Source organism: Cucumis melo, chromosome 9, assembly GCF_025177605.1.
Source record: "Cucumis melo cultivar AY chromosome 9, USDA_Cmelo_AY_1.0, whole genome shotgun sequence".
NCBI lineage: Eukaryota > Viridiplantae > Streptophyta > Magnoliopsida > Cucurbitales > Cucurbitaceae > Cucumis > Cucumis melo.
The window spans coordinates 22390933-22416293 of NC_066865.1; the positions used below are offsets into that span (position 1 = coordinate 22390933).

General features: G+C 30.4%; 5 protein-coding genes and 1 non-coding gene across 6 annotated transcripts; 2 read left to right on the forward strand and 4 right to left on the reverse strand.

The window, feature by feature from the left end:
* Positions 1 to 2417: 2417 nt before the first annotated feature.
* LOC103482627 (pEARLI1-like lipid transfer protein 1) lies at positions 2418 to 2935 on the reverse strand. Its single transcript, XM_008438887.3, has one exon. The coding sequence runs from the start codon at positions 2871 to 2873 to the stop codon at positions 2541 to 2543; it is 333 nt and encodes a 110-aa protein (XP_008437109.1). The 5' UTR covers positions 2874 to 2935; the 3' UTR covers positions 2418 to 2540.
* Positions 2936 to 7430: 4495 nt separating this feature from the next.
* Positions 7431 to 7863, forward strand: LOC103482628 (pEARLI1-like lipid transfer protein 1). Its single transcript, XM_008438888.3, has one exon. It carries the CDS (start codon positions 7531 to 7533, stop codon positions 7861 to 7863), a length of 333 nt encoding a protein of 110 aa, XP_008437110.1. The 5' UTR covers positions 7431 to 7530.
* A 1232-nt stretch (positions 7864 to 9095) lies between these two features.
* TRNAW-CCA (transfer RNA tryptophan (anticodon CCA)) lies at positions 9096 to 9167 on the forward strand. The gene has a single exon. It is a non-coding gene; the product is annotated as a tRNA-Trp (tRNA).
* An 88-nt stretch (positions 9168 to 9255) lies between these two features.
* LOC103482629 (14 kDa proline-rich protein DC2.15-like) lies at positions 9256 to 9954 on the reverse strand. Its single transcript, XM_008438889.3, has one exon. It carries the CDS (start codon positions 9864 to 9866, stop codon positions 9444 to 9446), a length of 423 nt encoding a protein of 140 aa, XP_008437111.1. The 5' UTR covers positions 9867 to 9954; the 3' UTR covers positions 9256 to 9443.
* A 2441-nt stretch (positions 9955 to 12395) lies between these two features.
* LOC103482630 (pEARLI1-like lipid transfer protein 1) lies at positions 12396 to 13048 on the reverse strand. The gene has a single exon (XM_008438891.3). It carries the CDS (start codon positions 12963 to 12965, stop codon positions 12585 to 12587), a length of 381 nt encoding a protein of 126 aa, XP_008437113.1. The 5' UTR covers positions 12966 to 13048; the 3' UTR covers positions 12396 to 12584.
* Positions 13049 to 21479: 8431 nt separating this feature from the next.
* Positions 21480 to 21957, reverse strand: LOC127150933 (14 kDa proline-rich protein DC2.15-like). Its single transcript, XM_051089833.1, has one exon. It carries the CDS (start codon positions 21949 to 21951, stop codon positions 21574 to 21576), a length of 378 nt encoding a protein of 125 aa, XP_050945790.1. The 5' UTR covers positions 21952 to 21957; the 3' UTR covers positions 21480 to 21573.
* Positions 21958 to 25361: the final 3404 nt, after the last annotated feature.

A 25361-nucleotide genomic window follows, 5' to 3' on the forward strand; every position in this document is an offset into this window, starting at 1 on the left:
GGAAAATAAAAAGGAAAATGCATGTTTTTTTTTTTTAATTTTTAAAATTATATTTTTTCGATATAGGGTAAAACATGAATTTACTATGTGATATTGTATCAGAATAAAAGAAAAGAAGTTCTCTAGTTCAAATTGTAATATTCCAATTTAAAATACGCTTAGGTTAGTGGTAATTTAATATGTATTGTTTATTTAATAATTGACATGACATATGATACATATTAAGTAGTATAGCTGAATGGAGAATTAAACATATACATTAAAAGAGTATCTCTAAAATAGATTTGATAAGTTGTTTAAAGAAAACGTATAATGTTTTGCATGTCTAATTAAAAAATTTGTGTGTTTAAACTCTATTAGCAATATTATACTCTTTTGGTTCTATATAATAGTCCATATGTACACCATTTCCACTAACATTGGAAGTTTTCAATTAGAAACAACATATGTTAAAAATTTCCATCAAGCATTGAAATTGAGCAATAAAGCTTCCAAATTATTATGTTGCAATATTTCGAAATATTCTTTTTTATTTTGAACAATTCTCCATGATTACACCACTCCCACTAATATGAAAGTTTACAAATGAGAAAAATAAATTAATATTTTGCCACCTAGCTTTCAAATTCAATTTAAAATTCCATGATCGTATTATATATACAACAAAAATATTTAACTAGTCTACTAATAAAAGCTTAGCTCAACTTATATTTATACGTATATGATGGATGAAAATTATTAACATGTATTATTTCAAATCTCTCACCTCCAATTTATACTAAAAAATTATTAATTTCAGATTCTCACATATATGAAATTATAAAAATAACAACAATGTAAATTAATGACCATCATAAGTTGACCTAATAGTAAAAAAAAAGACATAGTTCCAATAAATGGTTAAAATGTAATAGGTTTAATCCATGGTCGAAACCTGGAATTAATACCCTATGAGTTTCCTTGAAATAGTCTCAAAAAAGTTTTGTTTGAAAGTTTTTGTTTTGAAAATATTCTTTTGTAGGAAGGTTTAACCGATAGTTCTATAATGATTTGTTTTATGATTTACCCAAATATTGAGAGAAAATAAATTTCAATCTTGACGCGGAAATTGCTTATCGAATATTTTTGTACTCATCTTTGCTTTCTAAAATGCTTTCAATTTCAAATGAAAAAGATGGAGCAATGCCTCTAGAGGCAATGAAGTTTAATGTTTCAGCATTTGAAATCAAAAGATGTGTCTCCTAGGATTGATAGATTGAGTTAAATTTTGTGTGGAATAAGTTGCTTCCACTACTTTGTATAAGTTGCAAAAGTTTATGATGCTCATGTTTCGACATCTTTGTGATAATATCTTTATTGAAAAATATACACATTGTTAAAATTGTTGTCGAGGATCATTTACTTCTTCTGTAAGAATAATCGAAGTGCATGTTAGATGAACGTATCACTTAAAATTTATATAAAGAAAAAAAAAACAAAATAAAGTAAATGTAAAATCATTGAACAGAGCAGTATAGTATGGTTGAACCTGTTAAAAATACATTGTCAATTATGAGAAATGAGATTATATTCTTGTGGTTTCAAGTTATATAAGTTGTTTTCTTTTACTATTTATTTTTTATTTTTAATCTCTTCATGATGTGCCCTTGTCTTTCATTCTTTTTCTTTTCTCGATTTAATTTCACATTTTCTTTTGCTCATATTAGTTCATTCTTTTTATTTTCTTTTTTTTTTTTATTTTATGGAGCCTCATTGTTTTTTTTCCCATTAACTAGGGATTAGTAAATTGAAATTTAAGATTAATTAATTTTAAATCATGCATACACATGCCACAAACATAAAACGTATACCACAAAGATAAATATAATGCATAAAGTATTTTTTTTTTTTAAAAAAAAAAAGATACATGGCTATTTTCCAACAATTCCTCTCATTTCCAACATAACATCAATTAAGCAGCCTTAATAGCCAAGAAATAATTTATATTTGTTTGAGGAGATGTTTTGGTACACTTATTTTGTATTTTTTTTTTAAAAAAAGCAAGAAATTATTTTTAGAAGTTCATAGTAGTAAGAAAGTTATATCTTACGTGCTTCTTTTGGTAATATTATTATTATATATACATTTTTAGAAAAATAATGTTAAAAAGATTAAAAAAATAAGGAAGGTTAAAAAGATAAATTGAATCAGAAACATAGCCTATTTGACTATTCAAGTGTTGTTTGTATCAATCTCTGAAGTAAAAGGTTCAAATACTCTTCGCTCCATTTATAGTCGACCAAAAAAATATACTTTCAATAATCAAGAGCATTTTAGAAGAAATTAATAAAAAAAATAAATATTGAGGAAGAATTATGGAAATAATAATATGGAATTCATATATTAAATTCTTGATTTACTAACATTTTTCTCACATAGATAAAATCATCAATATGTGAGAACTTATTAAAGAAATGATCGACGAAAGATAAAACTGGAACAATCGAAAACAAATTAGACATTGAAATAGCAACGAAAGGAAATGATGGTAACAAATTAATTTAGCATTTGAAGCCGTCTACAATTTTCTTATTGCAGCCATTAAGAATCAAGGAGAGGTCGACGGGAATGTTGAGTCTCACTCCCAACACATTGGCTTTAAGAGCAGTGCAAAGGCACACAGCAGCATCAAGATCAGCTATCCCTTGGATCAAAGGGCAGCAAGAAGTCTTGCCGATCTCGACACCAACGACACCCCCGAGCAATTTCGCACAAACCCCGAGCTTGAGAGTGTCTATTGGGCATTTGTTGTCATCCTCAGCGTAAACGAAGGAGGAGAAAACAAGATTGAGAGCCAGGAGAAATGCAAGAGAGACGGTAGCCTTGGAAGCCATAGAGTTTGATGTCTTTGAAGCTCAATGGAAACCAAAAGCTAAATTATTATTGAGTACTGAGGGCTAGGTTGGTGTGTGAGAATTGGAGATGGGGTTTCAGGGTTTTTATAGGGTTGAGTTTTTGAAGATGAATGTGGCCTAAAAGGATAGCAAACTTATAATGAAATTAAATATTCTTAAGAAACATTAATAATGATAACTCCATGTTAACGTGTGATATATGACTTTAGCTGGCACATATTTAAAAAGCTGATCACAAGTTGATGCCGACTTAGTTAATTTGGACATTTTTTAGATGGGAACTCATAATTATTTGTCATAGGTGCATCAGTAACTGGAAATTTAAGGTTGCTGATGCAAAATACTCATGGAAACAGGAAACCCATATAATCAATAATATAATTACATATATGTATCATGAGTAAGTGGTCTAACAATTTCTACCGATGGCTATTGGCCGATCTCTTTTGTAAAAATATTATCAACTTCATGACTATTTTATATATATTTATATATATATATGATCTTATGTTGTTCTTGTGGTTAGATAACATTAATCATTATGAAAATCACATATCTAATGATAGGGTTTAAAAGAAAAACCCAAGTATCAAAGAATGATTTTATTGACAATACAAAGTGTAAAAATCTGAAATTTTATGACAGCAAAAATATGTCATGATATTACATTTGACATAAAACATACGACAAATCTTCAGAATTTTATGACATATAAAAAAGGCCACGCAGTTCAGATATATATCCTTGACATTCTATATACTCCTAGCTTTTTGACATTTTTGACATTGTATTACTGTTGTCATACCCTGTAATATCAAATAAGTTTAATTTGAACTTTCAAGCAAACTTTTATTGATATTATGTCACGGAAACATATAAAGATATATTGATTTTTGGGTAGATGGTTAACATAAATTGAACCAATTACCTCTTAACTATTTATTAAAATTGCATTTTTTTTTAAATGGAAAATCTCATGGCGGTTATTATTTTACTTTCTGAATATATATGTACGAAAATCTTGGACTAGATATTTTTATTATTATTATTATTATTATTATTATTATTATTATATATATATATATATATCCCATAATTGGGAAAATCTTAAATTGAAGTTGAACAAAATATTAATTTATTTTTCTCATTTGTAGACTTTCATATTAGTGGGATTGGTGTAATGATATATATGGAGAGGTGTACAAAATAATAAAGTACTTACAATATTGCCATATTATTATTTGGAATCTTGAACTCAATTCCAATGCTTGGTTGGAAATTATGAATATATGTTGTTTCTTATTGAAAACTTCCAAGGTTAGTGGAAGTGGTGTAAGTATGGAGTATTATTATACAAAACCAAAAGAGTATAATATTGCAATAAAGTTTACACATATATATTCTATAAGACATGTGAAACATGTAGAAGACCTAACAATTAAAAAATATATTAACATGAGTTTTCATTTTAATGTCAAATGATTTTAAGATAAAAGCTTATGTTTTACAGAGAAGCCTAAGACCGAACAAACCACCAAAAATTTATTGATAGAAGAACAGGGGCTAGAGAGAAGCCCAAGAAATTAATTACAAATAGCGTTTAGATTTAAGCCTATTGTTGTAGTCGAAAAGCTTTTGAAAGAAAGAACTCTACTGCACCAACAACCTATGAAACTTCTACGATCCTCCCACATGTTTAATTGGAATAAAAGCTTATGTTATCTATTACATAATTATATAGGTAGAAATTTTAGAGATAATAATTAAGTATATAGTAATATTTAAACAAAAATTTAGAATATATAGTAAAGTCTATCAACAAGATACTTTTATATATCGTCAATAAACTTCTAGTTTATCACTAATAGACTTTGTCAAATTGTATGATATTTAAAAACTATACAAATAAAATTTATGATAATTATTTCCAATCAATGTATAGCATATAAAGATACGAGAATCAATAACCATTTTAAAAAATGTCATAGTAAGACTTTAAGTCACAATAAAACAATTGTAAACATTAAATAATTATAAACAATCAGCCACGATTATATTTAAAATGTGATCATCAAGTTTCCTATGACATGTTTTATTATTTATAATTCTTATTTATGGGCTCACATAGTACATTATATTATTATTATTATGATATTACATTATTTTACTTGTTATTAGTTTTTAAATTTCATTTATATTCTCAAGAATCTTGAAATCAATTTCAAAGCCAGGGGTGGCAATTAAGTACTAATTTATGTTTATAATTGTAATTATTACATGTTAGTGGGAGTGGTGTACATATGGGAGTATTATATATTTCCACAAAAATTCAAAAGAGAGTTCACAAAATAATATTGCAACATAATTTGGAACCTTGAATTCAATTTCAAAGCTTGGTGTGAAAAGTTATTTATATATGTTGTTTCTTATTGAAAACTTAGTTACATGTTAATAGTGATGTAGTGTTAAGTAAAAGTTGTTAATATCTAATAACACTGCATTTATTATAATTAAAATTTAAATTAGATGTAAGTATACATATGTACATAGATTTTTTTTTATAAAAAGTTAGGACGTAAGTATAGCGTCTTGTGCTCGAGACGATATAGAGTGACCGGCATCCTTTAGATAGGTTTAATTTTAAAAGAAAATAAATAAATGTCATAACAAACCTTTTTTACGGGATTGATTATTGAAATAAAATAATCAACTACTTTTAGTTTTGATTTAATAGTATTAATACATCTCTACTACTCTCAAGATATGATGAGATAGGTAACGCGGTGTCAATGTAGTTAACATGGCTCGGTACATTTCTCCATCAAGTATTTTTTTCTAAATAAATAAATAAAGCGATAAGTACTTTGATAAGACACATCAATTTAGTCATAGTCAGTTAAAGTTATTGTTTAAATTTGGATATCAAATTTTTCAATCAATTGCAAAACATATATTTGAAAACATTAAGGAACATAAAGTATACAACTTATTTATTTTGTGGATTTATATTTTTCAATTTAGTAACCAAATTAAACTTGAGCTCTTACGATTTAGTTTTTTTCATAAGAAATCATAAAGGAAAAGAATGGATCAACAAGTGCACGAAGCATCTCAACTAATTTGGTAATAGTTTTTTTTTATAGGAACTCGTTCAACTCATGTCACAAAATCAATTTGTTTTTATTATATGTATAAATACAACTCTTTATTTAAAATGTTATATCATAATTAAACTGATCAAAATTTCAAGCTCATACCCATACGTTAAAGATCATCTAAATCTTTTTAAATGCATTTTTTTCATTCTTCGTACACTATTAGTTAATATTCTAATGGTTTAACAATATTCTTTTAAATAGAATAATTTGCACATAAATGGAGTAATGGGACAATCGAAACATGGACTTAAAATACATAAAATACATCTACCATCTTTAAGTTAATTAATCACTGACAGCTTTAATTAGGTTTTCTTAAAGATCAAGAGGTGCATCAAAATATTTCAAATAAGTTGACATATTCCTAGTACCTTCATTGCACCATAGGGCTTTAGCTTCTAATGTTGTTGTCAATATAAATTGGAATCTAATATAGGAATTAGGAATATCTATCACAATATTATTGCACATTTCTTGACAAATAGAATGTCATATACCCGATATTAGATTATCCGCCCCTAGCCTTAGGATGGACTTGGATGCCTTTGTGATTTTGGTTGAAACTAAAAAAAAACTTAACTTGAATTAAATACATTACTTACGAAAATATGTCACATTGAAGAACTGGTGCATGTCAAACAAAATTGCACCAATATCTTAAGCTCTCATGGTCATAAACTACAGATCATTTGAATCTTTTTAACATAGATTTTTTCACTTGTTAGACACTAGTTTTGATACTGCGATTTTTTTTTTTTTTATTATTTTATCATCATATTGTTTTAGGTACAATAATTTGGAGGAGGGAGGATTGACTTTTTGGTTCTTGGAGAAAGGAAATAATACATGTCAAATATTACAACATTAACTATTGAATAGAACAAAACCAAAAATAAAATAAATAATATAAAAATAAAATAACAATAACAATAATAATAATAATAATAAATAATGTAGTAGAAATAATTTACTCTTGAACTTGAAATTTTTTCTTTCATCCTCATATTATGCTATAGTAAATTATTGCTTTACCTACAAACCTAAGAACCTATTAAAAAAGAAAAAAACAAGGTTGTGTTTTCTTTTTGTTCCATATCTCCATATGCTGCTCATGTTTCTATTATTTTTGTAAAATAGATATATATCTCTCAAAAAATTATGAATCAAAAGTCCCCATCTCACGAACGTTTTAAATGAACTAAGTTGGTGGCATAAACTTATGATCGGTTTTTTAAATATGTGTTCCAGCTAAAGTCATATATATCACACATTGAAAATGGAGTTGTCACTATTAAGATTTTTTACAGAATATTTAATTTCATTATAAGTTTGCTTTTTAGGTCACATTCATCTTCAAAAACTAAACTTTATTAAAACCCCAAAAACCCCATCTCCAATTCTCACACACCCAAAGCTAGCCCTCACTCAATAATAATTTAGCTTTTGGTTTTCATTGAGTTTTTCAAGACATCAAACTAATGGCTTCCAAAGCTAATACCTCCCTTGTGTTTCTCCTCGCTCTCAATCTCCTTTTCTTCTCATTCGTCTCCGCTGACTACGATAACAAGTGCCCAATAGACACTCTAAAGCTCGGTGTTTGTGCAAAATTGCTTGGAGGTGTCGTTGATGTCGAGATCGGCAAGACTTCTTGCTGCCCTTTGATCTCAAAGCTAGTTGATCTCGATGCTGCTGTATGCCTTTGCACTGCTCTTAAAGCCAATGTATTGGGAGTGAGACTCAACATCCCGCTCGACCTCTCTTTGATTCTCAAACGCTGCAATTGGCAAATTGCTAAGGGCTTCAAATGCTAAATTTATTACCATTTTATCTTCATTTACTATTTCAATGTTTAAGATCCGTTTCCGATTGTTCCAATTCTATTTTTCTTGTGGTCATTTCCTTTTGAGAGTTTGGTCAATAAATTCTCACCTCTTGATGATTTTATCAATGTGTGAAAAATGTTAGAAAATTAAGAATTTAATATATCATTTCCATATTATTATTTCCATAATTCTTCCTCAATATTTTTTTTTCTTTCATTAATTTCTTCTAAAAGGCTTGATCATTAAGTAATGACCGGTAAATTGATGTCCACTTTTCATTATTTCTTGATCGTTGTTTGTGTACTTTAATCATAATGGAAACCGAATAAAATTGTAATTAAAAAGTTTTTTTCTTTGCTCTAATATATGAGATAAGTGTATCCAACCTTTTACTTTACGTTGATAGTGAAAATACTATCCCAAAATGAAAAGTTAATACTTTCATTATTTCTGGATTGTCGTTTTTTAACTAGACAGTAATGGATTGTCGTTTTATAGTTGAGTTATTCTTTCACTTTTAGCTGATTAAAAATTATTAAATTTTATTTGGAATACAAATAAAATAGGTATGTATGACTACCATAATACCCCTTAAACATTTTTAAAGATCATGCTAAAATATTTTAAAGGCTTTTTGTAATCCAACTTTTTATAACTGAAAGAATTTTCATATCTGAATTTTAGAAAAAAAAAAACTAGAATATTTAAAATGAAACAGTAACTTCTGTATATATCTCAATATTCCTGGCAAAATCCCACACAAAATGCAAGCAATCTAGCGCTCACGGTCCTTGATATTTTCAAATGTTAAATGGAAAATCAGCTCGATGGTGCCAATTCACTTTTTTTGTTTAACAATTGGACCTCTGATGGTATTCTAAAACAAAAATTCACTAGTTTTTATGTTATATCCCACAAGAAAGATATCACTGTACAGGAGGCGTGGAATAACCCATTTATTGAGGTGGCTACCACACTTTAAAGGCATTTATTGGATAGAGAGCAGGTGCATTGGAACTCCATTTCTGATGCTTCGCCAAACTCCTATTGAATGGAATTGCTCAGATATTCTAATTGCCTGGTCTCCGACGTCAAATGGTGATTTTTCATATCAGCATATCGAAGAAAACTTAATACTGCAGTTAAACTGGCTAGAAGTTTACTTTGGTTCACAACTTATTAGCTTCGTGTGTTTAAAAGCTGTAGAAATGTTATCCAGAGGATCCGTGGCGCAATGGTAGCGCGTCTGACTCCAGATCAGAAGGTTGCGTGTTCGATTCACGTCGGGTTCAATTCCCACCTTTAAAAGAAAAAAACTGTAGAAATGTTAAAAACAAATATACCAGACAACAATTAGTCTTAAATCCACCAATTTTTTGGAAAAAGATTAAAACTTTATTGATCAAAGAACTATTCAGAATAAATAGTTCTACATCAAAACATTATTGATCAATGAAACAAATTCTACATCGACCCAGAATAGCTGGTAGTAATTAAATTAAAATAACATAGAACCACAAGACATCAAAACATTCAAGAATTCAAAAATAGGGAAATAATAATTAAAATCAGCATTGGAATCCATTGGGAAGATTCTTCTTGCAAACGTTAAGGAGCAAGCTGAGGTGGAGTGGGATTTTAATCTTGTTTCCCAACACGCTAGCCTTAATGGCAGTGCAAAGGCAGGTAGCGGCTTCAAGATCAGCAAGACCTTCAACCAAGGTGCAGCATGGGGTCACCGGAGGCTTGCCGATGGTGAGGTCGACGAGGCCGCCGAGAAGCTTGGCACAGACGCCGATTTTAAGGGCATCCTTAGGACACTTTCCATAGTTCGATGGATGGTTTGGTTTAGTAGGAGGGCATGGCTTGGGCTTGGGCTTGGGCTTGGAAGGGGCAGGGACATAGCAAGTGTCACATGCTGAGACAAAGGTGAAGAATAGGAGATTGAGACAGAGGAGGAAAGCAAGTGAGGCTGTAGCCTTGGAAGCCATTGGGGGTTTTTTTTTTCTTTTTTCGTCTTTTTTCAAGATGGATCTCTCTTGAAAGTTGAAAGATTTTGAGGGATTGGTGGTGGGAGGAAAGGGGAGATTGGATGGGGTTTTATAGGGTTTAGTGAAGGGGAGGGTGAGGGTGAGGATGGAAGAGATGATACCATTTGTGGAAATTTAAATTAAATAATATAGTATATCAATAATTATATTCTGTTATTATGATTATTTGGGTGATCCATGTGTGGTCTATTGAGATTTTAGCTGGCAAGTTTGACGATGAAAACTCAAAATTTTATGCAAAGTTTTGGACATTTCTGAATGAGATAGAAACACATTTTTTTATCCTTTTGTCTCTCTCTTATATCCCTGTGAGTGTATATTCGTTAATTGGAATTATTAGTCTTGTGATCTGATCTAAAGCTCAAAGGGGATCACAAATTTTCTTGTAGGTGAGGGTTTCGTAAAAACCTACCAACGATATTGGTTTTCCGCTATATATATATATACACACTATGAAAAAAGATACGAAAGCAAAGGTTCAATGCTGTGAGAAAACCTCTAAGGAATAAGCTAGAGGAAAGAGTTTCAATTTAAAATTGCTATTGAGAAATAAGCATTGCTATACTTACAAACTAACTGATATTCTTCTTTGTTGTGAACAAATCAACAAGGGAACTATATATATCCCTATACACACAAAATAGAGTTGAGTTTTCTTCTTCTTCTTCTTCTTCTTCTTCTTCTTCTTCTTCTTCTTCTTCTTCTTTTCTTTTGCATGCATTTACCTATTTCTCTGTAGAATGTCATGATATATAATTTTACCGATAATTATAATAATTATTTTTATGTCAAGGAGACACGTTTTAGCAATAACCGTATTCTTTATATATATCATTCTCATCCACAATTGTTTGTCTATTTAGTAAGAATTTTTTTAAATATATATACTTATCATCCTTATTTATAAGTCTTCAGCGATGAGAAAAATGTAGTTATGTGACACAGAGTGTAGGTGGGTACATGAATATTATTCGATGGGGAGAAATTGCGAGAATATTAAAATATGGTTAAAAAAAAAAGATTGTAGGGTGGCTCCATCACAATTAATTTTAATAATCATGATAAATCAATGAAAGTAACTCAATTAGAATTTAGTTTAATTCTTTTAACATTTAGCGAAAATTAACATTCTACACAAAAGAATATTTAGTGAAAAAATAACTATAAAAAGTGGTAATCTTAATTTAGGGCCGAATGGGAAGCAAAACTCTAAGGATAAAAATATAATATTTTTATATTTGTGAGTGTCCGAACCAACTTACGTGCACCTCGACTAATCTGACGAGACAATCCGTCTGATCTTACATCAACATTTGGATGTCAAAAAAACTCGTAAGAAATTAATTTTTATGAACCTATGGGTGGTCACCATGGATTGAACTCATGATCTATTTATTAGTTGTTGAGATTATGTCTCTTTTTTTACCACTAGGTCGCACTATTTAAAATATTGAAACTTTCATCTTAAATCGAAACAAAAACTAATTGATCAAAAATTAGAACCAATAAAGGATATTTTCTCTTTTGTTTTACATGAAGTATGATAGAATCCTACATTGCAAAGGATGTCATACTAAAATTATAAGATATACGAGCTACTTCACTTAAGCTCTTATTATTATAAATAATAAAGAAACTTTGATAAAGAACTTCCAATTTAGAACCATAGAAAAGACACTATAATTTAAAAATTAATAGCTTTTGTATACCATATATAAAAAAAGGCTACAAGAGAAATGATCTGATCATCCCACAATTTTGAGGGTGTTTGATTTCCAATACATATGTATGTGTCTGTCTATTATATTATATTATATATATATATATATATATATATATATATATATATAGATATATATATATAACTAACATAGTATCATATTTGATCAGTTCACCCACTGGTAAATTTATTTTCCAGCTTCCATCATGACGTAGTATCATGTTTCTCTAATAATAAACTATTCTTTCCACTAGTTAACATGCTTATAATGAATCACGAAAATTTATATATTGATTTTGTTTATATTTTATTGTTTATCTTTATTCGTTGATTTTGAAGTTTATCTTTATTTATCGGTTTTGAGATGAGAATATAACCGGAAAGAATAAGTATAATGGATAAGAGTGTATGTTTTTAGGGCTTCATCGTGTGGTTCCCACAAAGAACACACCAATTATGATCGAGGGACATCAAGATATTGTCATTTACCTATTGTATCTAAAACTTTCATTGTTATTAATTTTCATCGAGGCACATCGAGGAACACACCGGTTATGAATTAATGTTATTAATAATGAAAAATAGACACATGATTATATGCCCATTATAATCGATTATCAAGCATTTAGGAAGAAGCTACACAAAATATGGAGGAAGAGAATTATGGAAATTAATAATATTGAAAAGTTATATATATTCTTTAGGATTAATTTTCGAACTTATTATATTTAAATTAAACTTCGATGACTTATAAAATTACCGATAGGTAAACTTATATTGGTCTTTAAACCAAATAGAAAAATAACATTTAGGAAACAAAGCAAGTAAGCTATAATAATTTAGTAAGCTATAATAATTGTAATTATTATTCTAAACCATACCCTCAAAACACATTAAACATTGTAAAATAGTCGTTATTGAGGCAAAAGATACTAAATTTAGCAATGGAAGCCATTTGGAACTTTCTTATTGCAAGCATTGAGAATCAAGGAGAGTGAGAGTGGGATATTGAGGTTGCTTCCCAACACATTGGCTTTAAGAGCAGTGCAAAGACACACAGCAGCATCAAGATCAGCAAGCCCTTGAATCAACGGACAGCATGAAGACTTGCCGAGCTTAACATCGACGAGATTGCCAAGCAATTTTGCACAAACTTCGAGCTTAAGAGTATCTTTTGGGCACTTGTTTCCATCCTCATGGTTAGGTGTATGATTGGGGTGTGACGGAACGTAACCATCATTGTAGGCAAAAACGAGAGAAAAGAAAAAGAGATTAAGAGCAAGGAGGAAGGCCAGAGTGGCAGTAGCTTTGGAAGCCATTTGTTTGATGTGTATTGAAACTCAGTGGAAACCAAAAACTAATTATTATTAGTTGAGGGCGTTTGGTGTGGGAGAATTGGAGATGGGGTTTTTAGGGTTTTTATAGGGTTTAGTTTATGAAGAACGAATGTGACGTAGAAGGATGATCAAACTTTATAAAAGTATATATGTATATATTGTTATAAAAAAATAATGATAACTTCATCATCCATGCACGTGTGATGAGCTTAGGTGACAAATATTTTAAAAAGCTCAAAAGTTTATGCAAACTTAATTTTGGACATTTGTGAGAATGGGATGGGCACTTACATTTCCCATTTTTTTCTTACTTCCCTCGAACTTTGTGTACATAATAACTAACTTGAAATGTTGACTTGAGAATTGAGATCCTGATTTTCGGTGATATGAAAATAAAAAGAAAACGCGTTATTGTTTCTAAGATTTGAAGTTTGAAAGGTGGTATATATCAATGATTTATTCATTTATTCTGTGTAATATAGTATATATTAGGAAAGGAGGTAGATATTGAAAATGAGTTCAATGCAAACTGTTAGTTATATATTTGTTTGAGCTTATCAATTTCATTTTGAAACTAATGAATAATTGGAAGAATAGTTCATCTATCTTATAAAGAAGTTGGAGATGGAATACATTTTTAACATTATGGGATAGCTTTAATATCATATAGCTTTACTAGCAAAGTCAATTGAAAATTGAGGAGAGTAACTCAATGAGGTTTTTTCAATGTTTGAAGGTGAGATTATTATATAATCAATCTTAAAACTTTTAAATTATAAATTTAGTCTATGAGTTTTTTTTTTTTTTGAAAATTTAAATTTTAGCAATATAGTAGACAAAGATTTTTTTTGAAAAAATTAAAAGAAAAAATAAAAGAGATCAGGAGTGCACCAAGATATCTCAACTAGGTCGACACTTTTACAGCATCTTCATTCTGCCCTAAGACCAAAAATGATGTCATTAATGGATGAAAAGTACCAAGCAAACTAGAGAGAAGCTCGAAGTTTGAACAACATGTAAAAGTAGTACCATTCTTTTTGTGATTTTTATTTACCACAATATTAAAATTTAATTAACCCATTTGACTCAATATTGAAAATTTAGATATCTTTATATACTTTTCAAAGTTTAAGATCTAGATAGATCAAATTTTCAACATTTAATTATTGACAAAAACCTATAATTTAACATGTTATTTAATATTTCAATTAATTGCATTAATCTTTGTATATCTTAATTTTTATTAATTTTGTCAAACTCCAAACTTTTGATGCATGAACTTTTCTCTTACCCTTCTTAAATATTATTATGTACTTTCTAATTTTTGTGGAATATTTTTTAAGTAAGAATGATGAGGGTGTTAAAAGGGTCTAATTAATAAAAATACTTAGATGTACCTACTGACTTGATTCGTATCTCTTTCAAAAAAATTAATTTGTTATATTGTAAAAACTTTATGGATGTAATAAGTTGCATTTAATTTTGTATATCAATTATATAACGTATATATTTCATATTATTTCATAAATCCATTGATCGATGTCATATTTAAAGAGAAAGAAAACCATATAAATGATATTGTTTTTTTAATATATTATAATATTGTTGTGATGCCAAAATATTACGTATATGGTTCAGTTTATATCCATATTACTAATTCAAACTGCATTTCAAAGTTATATAATATAATAATGTACCCATAGTATATCATCATTGGTTTTCAAAATACAAATACTAATTGTGTTATATTGGTGTGCTATAGTAGTTATCACTACTCATTCAAAATTTAATTAAAAATTTGGAGCTTGAACAATAATAATATATTATTAGTAATCATATTTCAAAAATATTATTAGGGAATGAGTAATATATCAACGCTTATTTCTAAATTCGCTCCAAATTTAGTGTCAATTCAAAATTCATTTCAAATATGATATCGACGTATGTGTTTGTACTTTTTATAAACTAACCACCCGTTCAAATAAAAAAGAATTTCTGGTGTGACATTGATGTATAAAATATGAATTGAACCATTGTAAGTGTGTTATGATGTACTAGAAAATTAATATATATAGTCTAAAAAAAATTTTAAAAATCAAATTAACTTCCATATATAAAGCATATGTCTTAACTAAGACTTCTAAAATAAAGGTTGAATTATACTATGGATAAAACGTTACCAGAACTTTAGTCTCCAGCCTTAGTGACTTTTGCTTAAAGAAATCCATTAATTAAAATTTTTGTTATTAAAATTTTATGATCTTACTATCAAATTTATAATTTGAGCAATAATCCATCCGATAAATTTATACATAGTGTTGGCAAATAATATGTTGTTAGATGGTTTGATAATTGATGTTAACTTGTATATAAATTATTTCCTAAGTTCTAGATTTTTGTTAGGAAAGTTTTTGTTATAATTTCTTTACCAATTTAGATTGTGAAATTAAACATGTTAATTCAGAATGCACAATTGAGAATAAATCAGAGAACAATAAAGGAGCAAGAACGCAGCGATATATAGTGGTTCGACCAATTTGGTCTACATCCACTTTGAGAATCAGTTTGGGAGGATTTTATTTAGAGCAAATATGAGGAACAATTACAGAAATTTACAAATCAACTATCTGTAATTTAAGAGGCAAACCCAAAATATACCATCAACCAAGAATGAGAGACCCGCGGATGCTAGCTGAACTGAAAAATAAAACCCGCTGTGCTGACCCCCGAAAAACGACGCTGACCGTCGACCACAGCCTGCAGACCGACGCTGCTCGTTGGAGTAAACCCAGACAACCGACGCCGAAACAATGTCGAAGCAAAACCCGACGCCGCAGACCACCGAAAAAGCCTTCGACGATACCCGAAAGAACCGACGCCGCCTCTCGCTATTGCTGTGAAGACTGACCTGTCGTCGGTAAAAAACTCGCCGTCGAAGTTCTTCCGCCGCGCCTGTCAACTCCCGCCGTCACTCTCTCTCTTTCTGTATATCAAAAAGTCGGCTGCACCTCTCCTTTTTCCTTGTGCTTTTTTGTTCTTTTCTTGTTGACCTAAAAGAAAAGGAAAAAGATTGATATAATTTCAATTATGCCCTTAGGCATAATTACCAATCTGCCCTCAATGTTAAATAAAGAAAAAACCCCATTATTTAACCTCTTAAATAATTTGTCAATTTTCACAAATCTCCCTCTTGACAAACTATTTAAGACACCAAACTGATTCTTCAAACTCCCTATCATCCAGATTTAACATTCAGCTCATCTAATAGGTATTTAAACCTATGAGCTGAAAGAGCTTTAGTTAGCATGTCTGACAAATTCTCAACTGTATGAACTTTGACCAGTTCCACGTCTTTCTGAGCAATGACGTTTCTTATGTAATGAAATTTGACATCGATATGCTTAGATCGTTCATGATGAGAAGGATTCTTCGCAAGATGAATAGCACTCTGGCTATCACAATGAATGATAGGAATAAACTCCTGCGATAACAACTCACCAACAATTCTTTTCAACCATACTGCTTCCTTAACTGCTTCACCAAGAGAAATATATTCTGACTCCGTAGTCGACAAAGCAACAACTGGCTGTAGGTTAACTTTCCAACTGACAACATTACCATATAAACGAAAAATGTGACCTGATAAGGACCTTCTTTTATCAAGGTCTGCAGCATAGTCAGCGTCTGTGAAACCTTCTAACAGTGTTGATTTATCACAATCCCTGCTATAACACAATGATACACTGGCACTACCTTTCAAATATCGTAATACCCATTTAACGGCTTTCCAATGTTCCTTCCCAGGATTTGACATAAATCTACTGATCATACTCATAGCATAACCCAAGTCAGGTCTAGTACAAATCATCAGATACATAATACTCCCAACAGCATTACAATATGGAATATTAGACATCTCTATCCTTTCTTGTTTAGTAACAGGACATTGTGACGAAGAAAGTCTAAAGTGAGATGCTAAGGGTGTTGAGACTGCCTTGCTACCAGACATATTATACTTTTCAAGCAGTTTGATCACATAACTCTCCTGCGAGATGGTTAACAAACCTTTCTCTCTATCTCTCTTTACATCCATGCCTAGAATTCTCTTTAGTTCACCTAAATCTTTCATTTCAAACTCATTACTCAACTGTTTCTTGAGTTCACATATTTCAGCATAATCCTTAGACACTAGTATCATATCATCTACATACAACAGTAGATAGATGTACGTACCTTTTTGAGATTGTTTCCAGTAAACACAAGCATCATATGAGTTTTTGTTGAATCCCTGCTTTAGAATGAAAGTATCAAACCTGATATACCACTGTCCTGGAGATTGTTTTAATCCATAGAGGGACTTGTGAAGTCGACAAACCATGTTTTCCTTACCCTTCACTTCATAGCCCTTAGGTTGAGCCATGTAGATCACTTCCTCCAATTCTCCATGAAGGAATGCTGTGGTGACGTCCATCTGTTCAATAAACATGTCAAAGTGAACAGCAATAGATAAAATTAATCTGATAGACGAATGCCTCACCACTGGAGAGAAAATCTCATGAAAATCAACTCCCTCCTTCTGAGTGTAGCCCTGGCTACCAACCTAGCCTTATATCTAGGCTTACTGTTACCTCCTGTACCTGGCTTAATTTTGTAAATCCATTTTGATTGAATAAGTTTCTGATTAGGAGGCTTTGGAACCAATGACCATGTCTGATTCTTATGCAAAGAGAACAATTCTTCTTCCATGGCATTCTTCCATTGTTTCTTTGAATCAGATACAATTGCCTCTTCAAAAGTAAGAGGCTCTGCTTCAATACTGTCAGCTGCACAAGTGAGAGCATAAGCAACTAAGTCAGCATAACCATACCTTATAGGTGCATGTCTTTCCCTCTGAACTCTGTCACGGGTAAGCTGATAATTCTGTAGGTCATTGTTACTTGAGCTTTCTTCAATAAAAGCTCCCTCATCAATCAAAATCCTCTCCTGTTGAGATTGAATACCATCAAATTCAGACTGCTGTGTATCCTCTATTTCTGAAACCAGTGGAGGCTGATCATCTAAGTCAATTGATGGTCGTAGCTCTGAAGCAATTCTAACCTCTGTCACAACATGATCACCCGTCTGTTGTTTCTGCTGCTCTTTAACACAGTAAGGCATTTCAGTCTCATTAAAAGTTACATCTCTACTGATAATGCATTTATTCATCCCTTTTTCAATGCACCAAAGTTTATAACCTTTGACACCCTGAGGATACCCAATAAACATGCATTTTAGTGCCCTCTTGTTCAATTTTCCATCTTTAACATGAGCATAAGCTGTGCATCCAAACACTCTAAGATGTTCTAAACTTGGAGCCTTACCTGTCCAGACCTCCTGAGGAGTCTTTAAGTTTAAAGCGGTAGAAGGACTCCTATTAATGAGATAACACGCTGTTTGGGCAGCTTCTCCCCAAAATTTCAATGGTAAAGAAGCATTAGTCAAGAGACACCTTGTACGTTCCATGATAGTTCTGTTAAACCTTTCAGCCAAACCATTTTGTTGTGGAGTGTACGTAACAGTAAAGTGCCTCGTGATTCCCTCAGATTTGCAAAAATGGTTGAATTTGTTATTTACAAACTCTAAACCATTATCTGTCCTCAGATACTTAACCTTCTTACCTGTTTGGTTCTCAACCTGCTTCTTCCATTCAAGGAATTTTCCAAAAGCTTCATCCTTTTGTTTCAATGGATAAATCCATACTTTTCTTGAGAAATCATCAATGATAGAGATAAAGTATCTCGAACCTCCCATAGAAACCTCTTTCGTAGGACCCCACAAATCTGAGTGAACATAATCCAAAATACCTTTGGTCGTGTGCTTCCCTTTCCCAAACTTTACTCTGGTAGACTTTCCCATTATACAATGTTCACAAAATGGGAGTTCAACATTCTTAACTCCTCCTAGCAAACCTTGTTGGGATAGAGCTTGTAAGCCTCTTTCACTCACATGAGCTAGCCTTTTATGCCATAACATAGACATATCTGTAACTTTACCAGACGCGATAGCAGCACTGCCTGAAACTGTAGTACCTTCCAACACATATAGACCATGTCTTAAAGTTCCCCTCAGTTTAACTAGAGAACCTTTGGTAACTTTCATAACTCCATTTTCAGATTTTATGGTACGACCTGATCTATCTAATTCCCCAAGGGATATTAGATTACGTTTAAGTTTTGGAACATACCGCACATTAGTAAGTATTCTTACCATCCCATCATGTGTTGCAATTTGCACTGAACCAGTTCCTTTTACATCGCATGTACCATTGTCACCCAATAAGACCTTTCCCCCATCAACTTTCTGAAAGTTTGTCAGAAAATCCCGATGAGGGGTCATATGAAAAGTACACCCTGAATCCATGATCCAAGCATCCTGTATATCTCTGTGAGACACCATCAAGACCTCTGCAGACTCATACCCAGTCTCTGCTGAATCATACCCATCAGTGATCTCTGCTGAATTATACCCATCAGTAACATTCGCTTCACTGGTTGATGCTTCTCTGCTCTTATTCAAAGGGCAATTTTTCTTAAAGTGTCCTTCTTTATGACAAAGGAAACACTTTCTAGATTTTCCCTTGGATTTTGACATGAAACTCCTCTCTTTACCTTTCCAGCTCTTTTTCTCACTCCTCCCTCTGGCCATTAGTAACTCGCCATCTTTGCGTTCTTTCTTGATCTCGAGATTTCTAGTTTTCAAGGCATCCAACACTATACTCATGGTCAATGAATCCCGACCATATTTAATAGCAGCCTTAACCTCTCGATATGTTTCTGGTAGTGAATTTAAAAGAATCACTGCTTGATTCTCATCCGACATCTTTTCACCAATTTTATTGAGATCAACTACAATCTTCTGAAATTCATCCAGATTCTCTTCTAAACTTTTACTTTGGTCCATTTTATATCCAAAGAACTTCTCCTTTATATATATTTTATTTGGCAATGACTTTGTCAAATAAAGGCTCTCTAGCTTTTTCCACAACTCCCCTGTAGTAGTAGCCTCATCCACTAGCCTAAGAACTTCATCTGACAGATACAGTAGAATAGTTGAATAGGCCATTTCATCCATATCTCTTTTTTCACTTTCTATAATATTTTCTGGAAGTCTCTCTTCATCTAAGATCTTTGCTACTTTATGTTGAACCAAAATAGCTCTAATCTTTTTTCTCCAAAGAGCAAAATCTCCATGTCCATTAAACTTAGATACTTCAAATCGTGTCGAAGCCATCTTTACAGAAAAGATTTAACCAAGATATGTCGACTTCGAACTACTACTCAAAACCCAAATTTCCTTTGGATCGAACGGAGCTCTGATACCACTTGTTATAATTTCTTTACCAATTCAGATTGTGAAACTAAACATGTTAATTCAGAATGCACAATTGAGAATAAATCAGAGAACAATAAAGGAGCAAGAACGCAGCGATATATAGTGGTTCGACCAATTTGGTCTACATCCACTTTGAGAATCAGTTTGGGAGGATTTTATTTAGAGCAAATATGAGGAACAATTACAGAAATTTACAAATCAACTATCTGTAATTTAAGAGGCAAACCCAAAATATACCATCAACCAAGAATGAGAGACCCGCGGATGCTAGCTGAACTGAAAAATAAAACCCGTTGTGCTGACCCTCGAAAAACGACGCTGACCGTCGACCACAGCCTGCAGACCGACGCTGCTCGTTGGAGTAAACCCAGACAACTGACGCCGAAACAATGCCGAAGCAAAACCCGACGCCGCAGACCACCGAAAAAGCCTTCGACGATACCCGAAAGAACCGACGCCGCCTCTCGCTATTGCTGTGAAGACTGATCTGTCGTCGGTAAAAAACTCGCCGTCGAAGTTCTTCCGTCGCGCCTGTCAACTCCCGCCGTCACTCTCTCTCTTTCTGTATATCAAAAAGTCGGCTGCACCTCTCCTTTTTCCTTGCTTTTTTGTTCTTTTCTTGTTGACCTAAAAGAAAAGGAAAAAGATTGATATAATTTCAATTATGCCCTTAGGCATAATTACCAATCTGCCCTCAATGTTAAATAAAGAAAAAACTCCATTATTTAACCTCTTAAATAATTTGTCAATTTTCACAGTTTTAAATTTTTTTATTACAGTTAATTAGATAAGGATTAAATTTTGACAAAAGTCTAAGAGTGAAAATCGTTTATGTCAATTATTATTAAGCTAAGCTCATTTCCAGCTTATAGTTTGAAATTTTGAAGGGCAAAAAAGCCTTTTAAAAATTTCTAATGATATATATTTGACTTCTAGATAATTTAGACAAAAAAGAACAACAGATGAATGGTTTTTAATCACATCATTGTTGGTATCTTAAGTCCTTGACACCCAAACAATTGTAATAATGCAACTGAAATTTAAATTATTTTAAAAAGAAAGTGGATAAAATTTGGATAAAAAATAACGAGAATAATAATAAAAAAAAAAAAAGCAAAGCCCACATACTTCTAAACCCAAAAACAAATAAAAGAAAGGAAGAATTGTTCAAATTATTCTAAAACAAACAATAAAGCAAAATAAAATATGGTGATTAAATTTAGCATTTGAAGCCTTTTGGAACCTTCTTGTGGCAAGCACTGAGTATCAAGTTGAGTGAGAGAGGGATGTTTAGATTCTTGCCCAAAATATTAGCTTTAATAGCAAGGCAAAGACAAGTAGCAGCTTCAACATTAACAAGTCCTTCCATCACCTTACAGCATTTCGGACGCTTCTCGATGGCAACGACATCGGTTTGACCTTTGAGTAATTCTGAACAAATTTCAAATTTAAGAGTGTCTTTCGGGCATTTTTTTCCTGCTTTGGACGTTGAAGGTGTAGGTCTGGGGTTCGATGTGTCGTAGCAGGAAACGAAAGTCGATGAGAGGATAATGAAAGTGAAGAGGAATGCGAGAGAGGTGGTAACTTTCGAAGCCATTGTTGTAAAAATGTGAAGCTTTTCTTTGAAACTCTACAATGAAAATCAAAAGGCTTTGTCTTCTTAATAAGTTGGATAAACAATCGCATGATGAGAATATTTTGGGAAGAGTCATAAAAAGGATGACAACCCCATAATTTCTCCACAATCTTGTGTGTAGAAAGATAACTAACTTTGAATACTTGACTTGATCAAGATGTTGCAACTGAAAAAGAACTTCCTTTTGAATATTAAGAACAAAAATATCATAAAATAATTAGTAAATAAGATATTAATATGATTCAATCAACTATAGCAAGATAGATGAATCAAGATATTTATAAAATATAATTATATTTTAGAATCTATCTAATAGAAGTGTATCAATATCATTCGTTGATAAATTCTAAAATTTTATTATATTTTATAAATATTTTCGATAGTTATTTATTCTTTGACAAATTGAAAAAGAAAATATTGAAAAAGTAGACTGACCAATAGAGTAGCAAAGTCTAAAGTAGAAATATTAATGAAAGGAAGATATAAGTATTTCAAACACATTATTATTATAGTTTCATTAACAATAATTTCGTCTTCCCTTATATTTAATGAGAATTATTTCTTCGATTAAATACTTTTATAATAAGATACCATTTTAAGTAGTCAATATGGGACTTTATCTTTTTATTTAAAACATTTTATTAATCGTGATAGTTGCGTTAAGTAGCGATAGATCATATGCAAATTCTTAACTCTTAACTTCGTGATATGCATATCAAGTGACAGAATCATATATAATAAGTCAATGAATTTTGAAAAATGTCTCTAGATTTTAAAATTCACAAAATAATTAATATTTAAGAGAAATTGTCAAAAATAGAATATTTGACAAAATATTTACCCTTGGTAAAAAATCAAGTATAATAAATTTTGTGTTTTAGTAATTTTGTTCTATACGAATTGTACATGGTCAATTTTTTCTATTTTTAAATAAATTCTTTAATTTGATTATATATCCAACCAGTTTATTGATTAATTTTAAAATATTTCAAATACAAAAATCGAAAGTTAAAGCGACCCATTGGAATTTTCTTTTAAATCAAAGACTAAGAAACAAAAATAAAATTTTAAACTTTTCAAAAACCAAAGGTAAAAACAGTTAATTTTGTGAAGAAATTAAAATTTATGAGGTAAGTTATTTAATCCAATCTTATTTTAATAGAAAAATCATCATAAATAACAAAGTTGACAAAGATATTTACTAAATATATTAAACTTTTAGATTATATCAATATCTGTTGTCGACGATAGATTTGAAATTTCAACTTATTATATTTTATAAATATTTTGATTCATATAATTACATTTCAATATTCGAAAATGTCCATATCTTTTTTAATAGAAAAATTGTCGAAAAATAAAACATTTAACAAAATGTTTACCGTTAATAAAAAAATCAAGTATAATAAAATTTGTCTTTTAGTGATTTTATTTCTATAAAATATAAATAATTTTTCGATTTTTATTATTGTTGAAAAAAAAATTCCTATTTAATATATAGTTTAAAGTTTCTTATTAGCGGCCACTTGGAGTCGCATATGATGTTCTATTAGAAGGAAAAATTCATCCCGTGACGGATGATTTTCAAAGCCACATAGACTATACGCGTTGTCACATAAGGACACCCAACTCAATATTTCAAATTATAAGGTCAAATTGAATTACAAAATCATATAGTATAACAAGATGTAATTAATATACAATATTATAATTATATAACGTGGTGACTACTTGACGACATTACAATAATCATTTAGATTATTGAATAACACTCAATAAATATGACATATATACCATGTTCTTACAAAATAAACCCAATAATATAAAGTTCCATAATGATGATTATTTATTGACAATTAGACCTTTTATTAATAATTATGGAAAAAATCAGTACATGACTTCTACTATTGTTTTAATTATAAGAAAATGTAGCTGTAATGAACTGATAAATCGATCATTAACTGGTTATTATGGATATTAATAGGTTAAATTATTGAATAAAAGATGAATTAAATCATATAAAAATGTAGCATGTGACATGTGAGAAGAAATTATGAGGGAATAATAATAATTAAGTATCCACGTGTCTGTGTTTCACAAATAATGTAGCATGCAAAGATTCGGAATAATTATTTTATTAACATTGTTAGTGTTATTAATTTGGCTAGAAGATTCACAAGAATCAATATTTTTGTTGTTTTTGTTTAGTTTATTACCAATCGGAAAAGAATTTGTTTAATTTGACATCTGTTCTAGTTTGTCCCCGACATGGCCAGATTTTTTTTTTCTTTCAATCACGTCAATTGTGGCTTAAACAATTAGTGGAATTATTATAAATGATAGAATTTATTTAAAATACTTATGTATTTATAAATAGGAAACTTACGTAAATATAACAAACTCAAATATTTATGTATAATAAAGTTACAAAGTTGTAATTTTTTAAATATTTCAGGTTTGTTCTTCCATCTTGATTTTTTATAGTCTTACTCTTTCTTATATTTGATTCCAAATCTGATTTCTTTCTATCGTCTTACTTGGTTTTATTTTTTCGTTGCGTGCATGTCTTTTTTTTTCTTTTTTCTTTTTCTCTTTTTTCCTCGTTCGTTGTGTACATTATCTTTCGATAGTTTAGATTTATACCAAATTTTGAAAAAAAAATCGTTTAGATTTGGGGTACGTGTATAACCAAATCTAAACGATCGTGTAACCCAATAATTAAACGATCATGTAACCAAATTAAATGATAGAGTTGAAAAAACAAATCTAAACGATCGTATACCAAATAATAGCCAAATCTAAACAATCGTGTACCAAATATATTACACGCATTGTTGACGAGACATTTTTTTGTATTTTCCATGACAAGCCTGTGAGTTTTTTCCGTTTTTAAAGTTATTTTATACAGTGTAAATATTTTGTTGCTTTGCTATATTTTTTAAAAAACCTTTTATTTATAAATATTTTAGTTTATTTTTCATATTTGAAAACTATTTCTATAATATCTAATATTATTTTTTTTCTTTTAGAATATATATCTTAATTGTCTTTATAAGTATTATTGTTTTAATTCTTTATTTTAAAATTGTGTTTGATTTAAATTTCCTTATCATTATTGAGCTAAATCTTTTTTTATAGACGTGGGGAGGTAAGTTATGAGCAAATATCAATAAATATATATAAAAATAAAAGATTAATATAGGATTAAAGTTAGTATATACATAAGGTAAAAGGTGTCTTCTAAGAAAGAAATAAATTAAAAGGGTAAAAAGTAGATTAAGAAAAAACAGTTGAATATATTTTTTAATGATTTTCCTCCATTTTTATGATTGTTCCTTTATTATTTGATTGATATGGTATTAATGTTTTTT

Coding starts and splice junctions, on each gene's coding strand:
- LOC103482627 (XM_008438887.3), bottom strand. CDS start 2,873: ATGGCTTCCAAGGCTACCGTCTCTCTTGCATTTCTCCTGGCTCTCAAT.
- LOC103482628 (XM_008438888.3), top strand. CDS start 7,531: ATGGCTTCCAAAGCTAATACCTCCCTTGTGTTTCTCCTCGCTCTCAAT.
- LOC103482629 (XM_008438889.3), bottom strand. CDS start 9,866: ATGGCTTCCAAGGCTACAGCCTCACTTGCTTTCCTCCTCTGTCTCAAT.
- LOC103482630 (XM_008438891.3), bottom strand. CDS start 12,965: ATGGCTTCCAAAGCTACTGCCACTCTGGCCTTCCTCCTTGCTCTTAAT.
- LOC127150933 (XM_051089833.1), bottom strand. CDS start 21,951: ATGGCTTCGAAAGTTACCACCTCTCTCGCATTCCTCTTCACTTTCATT.